The 12,410-nt window shown below is 52.4% G+C and overlaps 1 protein-coding gene across 1 annotated transcript in view; it reads right to left on the bottom strand.

The window, feature by feature from the left end:
- The window catches only part of Vps37c (VPS37C subunit of ESCRT-I), a 28,815-nt gene continuing 16,405 nt past the window's right edge, over nucleotides 1–12,410 (bottom strand). The window contains exons 2-5 of the mRNA XM_036174481.1: nucleotides 9,542–9,640; nucleotides 4,100–4,271; nucleotides 3,209–3,291; nucleotides 1–2,023 (exon numbers count right to left, since the gene is read on the bottom strand). Of these exons, the coding sequence (XP_036030374.1) occupies nucleotides 1,310–2,023; nucleotides 3,209–3,291; nucleotides 4,100–4,271; nucleotides 9,542–9,634 (1,062 nt within the window). The 5' untranslated portion in view covers nucleotides 9,635–9,640 and the 3' untranslated portion in view covers nucleotides 1–1,309. The remainder of the gene's footprint in view (nucleotides 2,024–3,208; nucleotides 3,292–4,099; nucleotides 4,272–9,541; nucleotides 9,641–12,410) is intronic.

Below are 12,410 nucleotides of genomic sequence, written 5' to 3'. Positions count from 1 at the left end.
GGAACTCATCAACGTTTATTATTGCAATTACACAAACAAACGGGCAGTCATTCATCCAGTTCAGCAGCAGTCGACCACAGACTCCATTAGTGATTCCTTTTTATAAATAACTTAGGAGAAGCAAGCAGAATTGGTAATGCACCCGTGGGCAGTGGTCTGTGGGCAGGGTGGCACCAGAAGATGGGGTTCCTCCTTGACCCTCAGCACCTTGGCCCACCAGAGGCTGGGTACCCAGGCAGGGGATGTTTCAAGGCACATACAACTTCCACCCTGAGACCTGGTTCACATCTGGACCAGTCATACCGACGCATCGTCTGCTGCAACCCCTTGGATATAGTGTAGTCACTTTCATCACTGAACAGGCTTTGGCACCGCCAAGTGCCGGGCTGCACTCACAATCCCTGCCCTTTACATTCTGAAGACCAGAGAGTGTAGAGAAAGCACCCCCGATGTAGTGATGATGTCTGGGAGCACCACTGGGCGGTTCTGTGAGGGTGGGTCTGGAATCTGTCTTGCAGGGACATGGCGGGCAAGAAGGAATTACCCAGGACAGAGGGGCTGCTAGCAAATGAGACTCAAGGCACTACAGGAGCGGAGGGATGGGTGAACCTCAGAAAAGCCGGCCAGAAGACGGGGGCCCCAGGAGTGAAGGGTGCTAGGAGGTAACCTGGGTCCTCCACTCCAGCCAGGGGCTCCAGGGTGACCCCTAGAACATCCAACCATACAAATGAGGCCTGGGTTTCCCTTGGCATTCCCCAGCTCTCACCATACTGGTGCTGCTGTGGTTCCAGCCGCACACGGTACACACTTGCCTGACATTGGCAGAGCAGCTAAATTATGGCTTTTAGGACTCAATGTCCCTGTTTTTCCTGTTACTTCCTTCAACCCAGCTGTGGTAAATGAGACAGATCATCCTTAAATGGGCAGACAGAGCTGTGTCCCTTGGCATTTGGTTCCACATGAAACATGCCAAGTTCCAAGGGAGAGCCTGTCTGCCATCAAGACCACTACACTGTTCAGGTGTCAGGGAGCAGGCGCAGGTAGCTGTGCACAGACACGAACACACTTGCTCATGCAGATACTGGAGAGGCCTGGCGCCCCCCAGGCCACCTCAGGATGGGCTGAGCTGGTCCCTGGCAGAAGGAGCTCCCAGAAGGACCCATGCTGCACTGTCCAGGGCCTTTCAGGGGGCCCGTGTGCCACGTCTGCAGGGACATCAGCTCCACTTTCGGTGTCAACCTCTAATCCCAGCAGATGGAGGCAGAGGCTATGGTGTGGATGGAAGGAAGAAGGGAGGCGGGGACCAGGGCTAGTACCTAGGCCAGGCAGGTCCTGGGGGGTGAAAGCCATAGGGAGGGGTTGGCCCAGGAGGATATGAAGGTTGAGGGGGCACTGGAGGCAGTGGCTGCCCTGGGAAGCCTGGGAGCTGAGGTTGTGTTGGGTAGGGAGGTTTGCTTCGTGACGGGAGGTAGGGGGACTGTTGGGGATACCCAGGAGCAGGAACTCGGCTTCCCACTAAGGGGTATCCTGGACCAGAGGTGCTAGTTGGGGCCCCAGGATAACCAGGCTGGGGTGGCACACTCCTCTGTGGGGACCAAGAGTAGCCCGCAGCAGCCCTGGGTCCTGGCTGAGGTGATGGGTAAGAAGGACCGAGAGGCCCACCGTAGGAGAGAGGCTGGGACACCACAGGGAAGGGGGCTGGCTGCAGGGCTCCCTGAGCTGTAGGGCCCACAGGCAAGCCTGGGGACGGGCTGTAGGGCAAAGGGTAGGGAGTCACAACAGAGGGCTGTGGAGGCTGTTCTTCAGTCGCAGGGGGTGTCGCCTGGGGTGCTGGGCGTGGAGGCGGTGGACGAGGTGGAGGGGCATCTCCAGCCAACTCTGGCAAAGCGCGGGGCCGCCTCACTACATCCTGGAGTTTCTCCACTCGAACCCTACGCAGGTGCAGCAGTGTCCTCATGGAGGAAAAGGACTCTAGGAATGTTTCCAAGGGCACCTCACCCTCCAGGAACTTCTCAGCCATGGCCTAGAGGACACAAGACCTGTTGACAACAGAGGCCTCCCACAGCCTTCCCTGGCCCCCATTCAGAGTGGTTCCCTCGCCAGAAGGCCAACTCCTTAATGGCAGGACCATGTCCTCCACAGTCACACTGTCCCCTTGCCCAACACTATGCCAGGTCCCTGGTGGTCACTCCAAGTCTGTTCAACAGCTGGGCCTATGCAAGGGACTTGACTGTTGGCTCCTGGGCTGCACACCTGAAAGCTTCCTCCATCCAAAACACAAAGAAGTCTCTGCCCTCTGAGACAAAAGGGACATCCAGAGGGAGGAGACAGCAGAGAAAGGCAAGGAGCAAGGGCCTAGCCTCAAATGCTGGGGTGCCCTCTGTACCACCATCCAACCATGTCTGTGAGCTCCCTGGGGCCTGCTGTCAGTCACCCCTTTCTGACTCAACAGGGGTCCTGGTATAGTAATGCCCTCTTAACCACAACTCCAGTTAGTTACTAGAGGTCCTCTGGTGGTCCAAAAACATTGCATGGAAAAGTCTAAAAATAATCTATAAGTTTTAAGTAACTTTTATTATAAAATACTGTCATAACCGTTCTATCATTAGAACTGTTCCTGTGTGTGTGTTTGCATGTGCGAGTACACCTGTGTATGGGTGAACACACACATGGTGGATGTGGAGGCAAGAGGCCAACGTAGGTATCATTCCTTGGGATCTGTCTACCTTATTTCTTGAGACAGGTCTCTACTATAGGCTCACCAATTCAGCTAGCCTGCCTGCCAGTGAGGCCCAGGGATCTGCCTGTCTCTCCCCACAGCCCTGGGAAGACATGCGTGTACCACCTAGCCTGGCTTTTTATTCAGGTGTGGAGGAGCAAACTCAGGTTGCCACACTTGTACAGCCAGCACTTTATCAGCTGGGCTGTCTCTGCAGCCCACGGCTACTGTTCTTACTACCTCACTGAGGCTGCTTTACAAACTATACGTTATCACAGACACACAGGTACAGGAGAAGCAGTACTATCTACTCGGAAGCGAGTGCTCACCAGGGGTCTTAGAATGCCTCCCTGTACTGTATCACAACCAAAATGCTCCACTGGAACCCCAGAGGCCGTCTATTCTAGCTTGTCCTAACCTTTGTGCTTGTGGTTCCTGGGCCCATCATGAGGCCTGTTCAAGAGGGTAGGGTGCCACTCCCCACCTCACCTCAGACTCTTCCTCGATCTTCATGCCTTCAATCTGCAGAAGGTCCAACAAGGTCCCGGGCTGCAGTGCTGAGGAAAATTTCTCTGGAAGGAAGAGCAGAGAGGTCAACATTTCAAAAGCACTGCTTTAGTTAAAGCTGAGAACTCTGATTTCAGCAAAGGCACGTGGCATGCCCTCTGTGTGCTTGGGGCTCAGCCACACCAGGGGACCACTAGAGTTCCTGCAGGTGGTTCTGTGAGCACTGGGGCTCAGCCACACCAGAGCCCACTACAGAGTTCCTGCAGTTGGTTCTGTGGGGTCCTTTTGATTCCTGTAGGCATTCGCTGTCCTGAGTAAAGAGGAGCTCAAAGAGAGAGTCCAGGTCTTGGCCAAGTAGCTCCCTATAGGCACAACCATCCAGGGAGCCCTCCTATCCATGAGGCCTTGACCAGCTCCGCAAGGCTCAGGGCTAAGATGGCTAAGTTGGCAGAGGCAGACAAAGACACTGGCTGCCTGCACTCACGTCCCAATTCCAGGGCTGGAGGGATGCTTGGCTGTTAAAGGCTAGGCTTGCAAATCCCAACTCCACCCAACCCTAGAGGCATGACCTCAGGCAAGCCCTTGAATCTCTCCGGGCCTTGTTTTCCTCATCTATAAAAAGAGAAAATGTGGGTCACTTTTAACACACACATACAATTCACAAAGTATACAATAAAATATAAAGACTCAAAAATTTGGACTAACCACAGTACCTATACCTTTCCACACTGTTGTGCAAGAACATGCAAAGCACTCGGCCCAGGGCATGGAGGACAGTGGGCTACAGTGGCTGCTGTCCTTCCTTAACTAGGAACCCTGTGTCAGTCAGTGGGGAGATACCCAGAGTGCATGTCCACGGTCAGCTGTTCCTACCCAGCTTGGCTTTCTGTTCCTGGCAGCGTTCTACAAGCTTCCGCAGCTCCTGGTATTTGTCTGAAAGGTTAGAGCGGCTGATTTCCAGGGGTCCCTGGAACTCCAAGTTCTGCTCTGCCAAGCTGCGGTTGGTGGCTAATGCCATCTCTCGTTCTAACTGCAGGTCCTGAACCTAAGGAAAGCAAGACAAATGACAATAAGCATAACTGTCACTGGTCACCCTGGGGTTGGGGGTGGGGGGCTTCTGGATTCAGTGTTCACCTGGGAATATCCAGCTTGGTGCTCAACCCTCAACCACAGTCACAGGAGCCTGGGTTTAAACTCCATACATTGTGGCCCAGGAGCCTCATCTCATCCTGATCAAGGGAGCCTATAAGGCTGACACATGGGAAATAGGCACCAAGGCTAACCACCTACCCAAGGCCTCCAGTGGACAAGCACCTGCAGGTAGTTCTGTGCTGGGCCAAGGATAGGTAAAGGAGAAGATCACTCCTCAAGGAGGGATGGGACCCAGGTCCCAGTCATTGGTCCCCAAGCTTCAAACTGACAAGACATATGAACACACATCTGTGCATACATGCACACAAAGAGGCTGCTAGGGAGAACTCAGGTAGCCCAGGCCAGACCACAAGCTAGAAATGCCATGAGGTTCCAAAGGTACCTAATAGAGGGATGGGAACAGGGCTCTGGGGCAGCCCAAGACTGCAGCAGGACAGACATCCCTGCCTCCCAGGTCATACATGGTCTACAGAACTATGGATACTCCCTGAATGCCTTCTGCTGAAAATGCTTCCCTAGCCAGCATCACTGAGCCTCATTCAGGCCCCTATTTAACTGCTGAAGCCTTGGAACCTGGCCCGGCAGTCCTAACATAGGAAGCTTTCTGCTCCACTCAGAGAGCTGGAGATGGGCCACCATCCCATCACAATACCATGTGGCACCAGCAGAGGGGGCTCAGCACTGGCCACAGAAATCAGAGACCATGTTAGCAAGACCAGCTTCCATAGGGGAACAAAGGGTCCTGCAACACAGAACTCCACTTGGCCAGCACGCAGCACACCAGGCCAGATGGGCTTACCCTACAGCAGCCACGGGAAGCCAGGCAGCATCCTGGACAGGGGCTTTCCAGAAGGGCGACCCTGCTCTGTCCCTGCTCAGGGTCTCAAGCCCTGCAGCCTATAGCAGGTTGCTAACTATTAAAAAGAGGGACCACTGCCTCCACAGGCAGGCTGCCAGGGCCCAGGTCTAGAGCTCCTCCACCTGACTGTCTGCTGTCCGCCCAGAAACGCCATGTCTAACCACTGGACAAGCCCACTGGCATTGGAGCAGAGAAACTGGTGAGTTTGATGTTAGCCCAGGGGGCTGGAGGATGGCTCAGCAGTTAAGAACACGTACTGCTCATCCAGAGGACCTGAGTTAGGTTCCCAGTACCCATGTCAAGGGGCTCATACACCTGCCACTTCAGCTCCAGGGGATCCAACAGACTCTTCTGGCCTCCAAAGGCACTGCTCCAAACATGCACAAATCTACATACACACATCTATACACATAACAAAAAATACAATGTTTAAAAAAAAAAAAAACCTGGGACACTGGTATTTACTTGTGTGGTCAACTCAGAATGGGCCTTGCCCTCCTGGGCCACACGCCCTTGGGCATCCTTCTATGTCTACGGCTTTTCCCTGGGTCTGAAGCATTACATCCAGGCCATGCCACCCTCTCTAAAGCTTGACTACACATTTCCACTCCTCCCTACTAGCCCATTTCTTACAAATCACTCCTACGAGGCCAGTCAATTCTACAGCTCCCCAGAGCTCACTGGGCTGCCATGGACTCACCCTCATCTACAAAGAGGACACCCCACCTCCGTTCTCTTGTGCCTGGACTCACCCTCTTCTACACAGAGGACACCCCACCTCCGTTCTCTTGTGCCTGGACTCACCCTCTTCTACACAGAGGACACCCCACCTCTGTTCTCTTGTGCCTGGACTCACCCTCTTCTACACAGAGAACACCCCACCTCCGTTCTCTTGTGCCTGGACTCACCCTCATCTACAAAGAGGACACCCCACCTCCGTTCTCTTGTGCCTGGACTCACCCTCTTCTACACAGAGGACACCCCACCTCCGTTCTCTTGTGCCTGGACTCACCCTCTTCTACACAGAGGACACCCCACCTCCGTTCTCTTGTGCCTGGACTCACCCTCTTCTACACAGAGGACACCCCACCTCTGTTCTCTTGTGCTGCTCTTCTCACGCTCCCACCATGACATAGTGACTGCCTTACTGCCAGCCAAAGGCTTTCTGAAAATCTAAGCAGCTTGCCCTACTTTGCTTCTGTCTGTCCCACAGTGAGTATTTTCCCCCTCAGAGAATTCAACTCAATTCTTCAGACATGGTTACACCACAAAGTTCAGTCTGCCCTTGGCCATGAGGCTGCATCCCTTACCTTTCCAGGCACCTATGCTTTCCCATAGGGTGAAGACTTGCTCAGCTTGGAAGCAGTGAAGGAGAACTGAGTACAGACTTGCATTTGTCCAGCTCCACTCCCTGCAGAACGAGCCTGGAATTCCCTTAATTCTGCTGCTCGTCACTGACTGAAGAAACACTTGGGGGTTCTGAGGGTAAAGGTACTTGCTGCTAAGCCTGAATGACCTGGATTTGGGCCCTTGGCTCCCAATGGTGAGAGAGCCAATTCCTGAAAGCTGTCCTTTGACCTCCACACTTGTGGTGTGCCATGTGCACATGTATGCACATGTGTGTGCATGCACAGAAACAGGACAAAATAGAGACCCTTAGAATTTGAAGGCTGAGCATCCTAATCCAGCATGCCAAAATCTAAGATGCAGACCTTTTTCAATGACTCTCTGGTGTTCTGGGATTTTAGAGTGCCTATGTGACACTCGTGAAGTTCTGGATTTCAGAGCATCTCAGATTTCACATTTTTGGATTAGGGATACCAACTAGTAAATCTATGCAAAATCTCAAAATCCAAGGAATCTGAAATCTGAAATACTCTTGTCTCAAGCATCTAGGGTAAGGGACACTCAGCCTGTATGTGGCACATGAATGTGCCAGGTAAGACAAGGCTCTGTCAGAGCTCACAGCCTAACCCACCATAAGAGAAGGCCTTGGGAGCGGGAGGTCCCAGCTGGATCAGGAGCAGTGTGGGAGAATGGAGAGGGAGATACCATGATGAATGAAGACCTCAGGGGAACAGGAAGAAGCAGAGTGCTAGAGAGGTCCCCAGAAATCCACAAAGATACCTCCACTGTAGACTACTGGCAATGGTCGAGAGAGTGCCTGAGCTGACCTGCTCTGGTGATCGGATGGCTGAATACCCTGGCTGTCATGATAGAACTCTCATCCAGTGACTGACAGAAGCAGATGCAGAGATCCATGGCCGAGCCCCAGGAGTCCAATCAGCAAGAGAGAGGAGGGATTGTATGAACGAGAGACACTGAGACCATGGTTGGAGGAAGCACAGGGACAAACAGCCAAACTAGCGGAAGCGCATGAACTGTGAACCAATGGCTGAGGAGCCCTCATGGAACTGGACCAGGCCCTCTGGATAAGTGAGACAGTTGATTAGCTTGAACTGTTTGGGAAGCCCCCAGGCAGTGGAACCAGGACCTGTCCTTGGTGCATGGGCTGACTTTTTGGAGCCTGGGGCCTATGCTAAAACACTTTGCTCATCCTTGGTGTAGGGCGGAGGAGACTGTACCTGCCTCAGCTGAGTCTGCCAGGCTGGGCTGACTCCCCAAGGGAGTCTTTGCCTTAGAGGAGGTGAGAATTGGGGAGGGGGTTGGGGGGGAAGGCTGGGGGTGGGAGGACGGGGAAATCTGTTGCTGATATGTGAAATTAAGTTAATTATAAAATTAAAAAAAAAAAAAAGAGTAGGCCTTCTGCCTAACCAAGACCTTTGCTCCCATGCTGCTGAAGCAGGGTCAGTCCTGCCTCAGGGCTGCTAGATGAGCCACCCAAAGACCTGTCCTACTTCCTGCCTATCAGAACGTCTTTCTAACCCAACCCTGGGTCATCTCAACCCAGCAGAGAGGCCTGACCAGGTGGGCAAGCAAGTGGCAGCAGAAAGCACAGCAGAGGTGGGGACATGTGCACCTGTGGAGCAGGGGAGGGCTCCCAGGAGGCTGATGGGGTGCTGTCTGGACAACTTCCTGTTCTTTACCACAGTGAATTCATAGGGCACATGCCACATCTGCTCGCCAGGAAAAGGAAAGGCACACATGAGTGCCAATTGGAGGAGGCCAGCATTATCTGGGCTCCTCTCTCTCCCTCAAACAGAGGCAGGGACAGCGCTTCTGGGCTAATGACCAGCTGCTGCCACTCTGGGGGTACCTGTGGGTGACCACAGTCACCTGACTTCCATCTCACAGTAAGGTCACAGAAGATGGTGACAGGAAGGGCCAAGTCAAGCTCTGTAGACATGAGGGTGATGCTTTTTCCTGTAAGGACCCTGTCTGTGACTAGGAGCTGAGATATGGGGTGCCGGCTCCAATGGGAAACAGCAGAACACATGAGTGAGCACTATCCCAGCCAAGGATAATCTCTTCAAGTCCAAGAGTCGTATGAGGACACAGGGTTCCACAGGCCAATGGGGAAAAATGGGTACCCCCTCCTTAGTATATCAGGGAACTTCCTCTAGGCTGGAATGGTGTGAAGATTCCTGGGCCATCTGGGTCCCTGGCTGTCCAAGATGGGCCCTGGACACCCCATCACTCCCTAGACTCCCAGAGGATCCAGGACCTGGCCTGAAACCTCAGAGCTCCTACAATGAAGTGAGCCAAGGTGAAATTCACAGAACAGTAAGGTGAATTCTGTTAAGCAAACATCCTTGAGAAGCACTTGTTAGGGTAGGTGGGATGGCTCAGTGGGTAAGGGCTCTTGCCACCAAGCTGGCAACCTGAACTCAATCTCTGGGACCCATATGATAGAAAGAGAATCATTTCTTGCAAGTTGTACCAGGCACGCGCGTGTGCACACACACACACACACACACACACACACACACACACACGCATACACACACATACGTGCACACACATTCACTAAATGTAATGAAATCTTAAGAAGACCTTAAGTGGAGCTGGAGATAGGCTCAGTGGTTCAAAGACAGATTGCTCTTGCAGAGGATCAGGGTTCAGTTCCTAGCACCCACATGGCAGTTCACCATAACTCCCATCCCAGGGCGTCTGACATCTTCAGAGGACCTCTATGGGTCCCTTCACACACCTGGTGCACATACGTATGTCAGGCGCACACAAACAGACATTAATAAAACAAGTAAGTTTGCTGAGGACATTAAGTGACAATTACTTTAAACAAAAAAGAGGAAGAGGAGAAGAAGGAAGAGGAAGGAGAGAGGAGGAGGAAGAGGAAGGAAGAAGAGAAACAGCAACAGCAGCAACTTCCGGCCTCCCTGTACCTCAGGAGACTCCAAGGCCAGCCGGGCGATGGCTTCTGGGTCATTTTGCATCTCCTCCAGCTCCTGCAGAGTCTTGTCTTTCAGCCCCTCCATCTTCCCCTGTAAACATAAAGCAACACCCAGTTTGGGGGAAAGTCACCAGGAGTCATTCCACAGGAGGGGCCCAAGGAGATGTACGGGTCCCTGTGCACATTCCTGGAGCCCTGAGACAGATGAGAGACTTGTGCAAGCTACTTGGCAGCCAGAGCACTAGATGGCATGGAGCTAACAGGAAAAGGCCAGAGAGGGACCAGTCTACAGGACACAGACTAAATTTGGCCCCAGACCTTGGTACATGACTACTTTTGTCTGAACTTGATTTAAACACCCCTTCTTCCCACCCATCCCCCACCACTACAGGGCTTTACAGCCCTCAACACCACAGGCCCAGCTATGTCCCTGCTTGCTATATTTAGTGTTCTAGCAACCTCAGGTCTCCCTAAGTATTCCGTAACTGCAGCCCTCTCCACATGTCAAAGAAGCAAACTGTCACATCTGTGCCCTCACTGGAGCAGGGTGGGAAATCATCAAATCCCCTTCATGGGCAGTCACAAGGGAAAGCAAGCAGCTGATGCAGACAGGAGGTTGCTCTGACAGAGCCCGAGTTGGTAGTCATCCCCCCAACCCCCGGTCACTGTCCCAGGCCTTCTATCACCTGTGTGACAAGTCACAGCCTGGCCTGGGGAAAAAGTCCAGGGGCAGCCTGGAGGAAGCAAACCCACCAGCATCTTTCTTTCTGCAGACACAACTCTCCATGCTTATGCTCACGTTTTCCTCTCCTTCCTATGTATGGGTTTTAGAGCGTTCGTGTTGACCATTCTCGTTATAAACGTTGCTGTTTTCAGAAAATTCTCTCTTTGAGGAAATCAAGGGCCCTCTCCCCTCCTTTTTTAGAGCTTGCCCGAGGGCCATGCCGACAACTCAGCCAAGAAGGCTTCTGTGAATTAAGAGCCAAGGTAACAGACAGAAGCATCCTTCACTGGGCCTCAATTTCCCTGTCTGTAATGGGAAGGGAATGGCATCACTGGGTGAGGAGAGAAAGTAAGGAGCAATAATGACAAGCTCCCTTTGTCCAGGTCCTCATCCTGGTTTAGGCCTGACCTTTCACAGTCCCAGTGTCCTGGTTTAAAGAACAAAGGGCATGGTGGTCACCGTGCGAGTGAAGAGCACGGAAGTGAGGCAGCACCAGCAGCATCGTCTCCTGAGGCTCCACACTGCCCAGCCTCTAAATAAGCATGGAAATTCACTAGGAGGTAGTGTCCACCCACCCAAGCCCCGGCACCAGTAAGCTGGGGCAGAGCCCAGAAGCCCTCAGCCTGTCCTGGGGACATGGATGCAGCTAGTCTAAGAAAGGATAACTCCACACTTACAACATCATGCAGGAAGCAACAGATTCTGAGCATCTACAGTGTGACCTACACTATCTCACCCAGGCACTTGGATCCCCAGAACCCGTGCAAATTCAGGCTTGGCAATACAGCTGGCCTGTCCTCTGAAGATAAGAGTCAAGGGATGTAGGAGCCAGCTGGCTAGCCAGACTAGCCGTAATGGTGACCTCTGGGTTTAACAGAGAAACCCTGCCACAGTGAATGAGGCAGAGAGGAAGGAAGACTCCCAACATCAACTTTGGACCTACACCCACACATGCATGCACGAACATGTGCATCCACACATGTATGAACACGCATACCACATGCACACACAAATACATATGAAAGGACGGAAGGAAATTCTTACAGAGAAATTCTTCATAATAAAAAGACCCAAAGAAAGGGAACCAAAAATCCTACCCATGATTGTGTGTATATCTCACACTGCTACCCAAAGCCCCGAGTCTAGAAGCCAGAACAGAGAAGTAGTGGCGCTGGGGTGGACCATAGCTCTGAGGAGAAATAACATTGCTCCACCAAAACCCAAGTGTGCCTGTGGTAAAAAGAAACAGCACTTTAACGATCCTGAGACTCACTAGGCATGGTGGTACATGCCCATAATCCCAGCACTTGGAAGATGGGCATCAGGAGTTCAAGGGCAGCCTGGACTCTATGAGCTCTGTCTCAGGAAGGAAAAAAATTACAAAAGAGCTTAGGATGTAGCTCAGTTTGTAGAGTACCTGTCAAGCAGGCACATAGCCCTGGGTTCCATTCCTAACAAACACAGTATAAAACCAAGCATGGTAATGCACATATCTGAAATCCCAGTACTCCAGAGAGGTAGAAGCTAGAGGATCAGAAGTTCAAGGCCAGCATGGGTTACATAGTGAGTTCAAGTCTAGGCTCAAAACTAAAAAAGACTTAAGACACCTAGACACATGGAGTACAGATTTAGTAATGTAGACCTAGTACAGGACCAGTTTTTCCACATGCCAGCGATGTCCTCACCCAAGTGGAAGCTCCTGGAGCCTCAGGTTCCTCATCTGTAAAATGGACTGAATGACAGCACCTCCCTCAGGCTCAGTGACACAACGCACAAGATCAATGATCAGCACAAGAACAAATGCACAGAAATTATGCAGGATCACAGTGGCCTCCAGCGTGGCTCGGCCAAGTACTTGCTGGGCTGCAGTGACAGCACTTAGCACAGCTCTGCCCACCAAGCCCAGTGTCTGCTGCTCCAACATTCAGGGCCCAGTGCAGGATGGCAGCTGGCTAACCACACACAAACAGCTGATCAGAGAGCCCTGAGCAGAGCTGAGAGTTCCTGAGAGTCTTCTGATGTTTTCCTTTGGCACACTTGTTCTGGCCCAGGAGTGTGCTGAAGACCAAGCCCAAGATGAGGGATCACAAACCCACAAAAGCAGCACACTGCTTACCCCGGTGCCTGCTGTTCCTGC

Source organism: Onychomys torridus, chromosome 1 (genome assembly GCF_903995425.1).
Source record: "Onychomys torridus chromosome 1, mOncTor1.1, whole genome shotgun sequence".
NCBI classification, from domain to species: Eukaryota; Metazoa; Chordata; class Mammalia; order Rodentia; family Cricetidae; genus Onychomys; species Onychomys torridus.
This window is presented reverse-complemented; position numbering and strand designations above follow the sequence as displayed.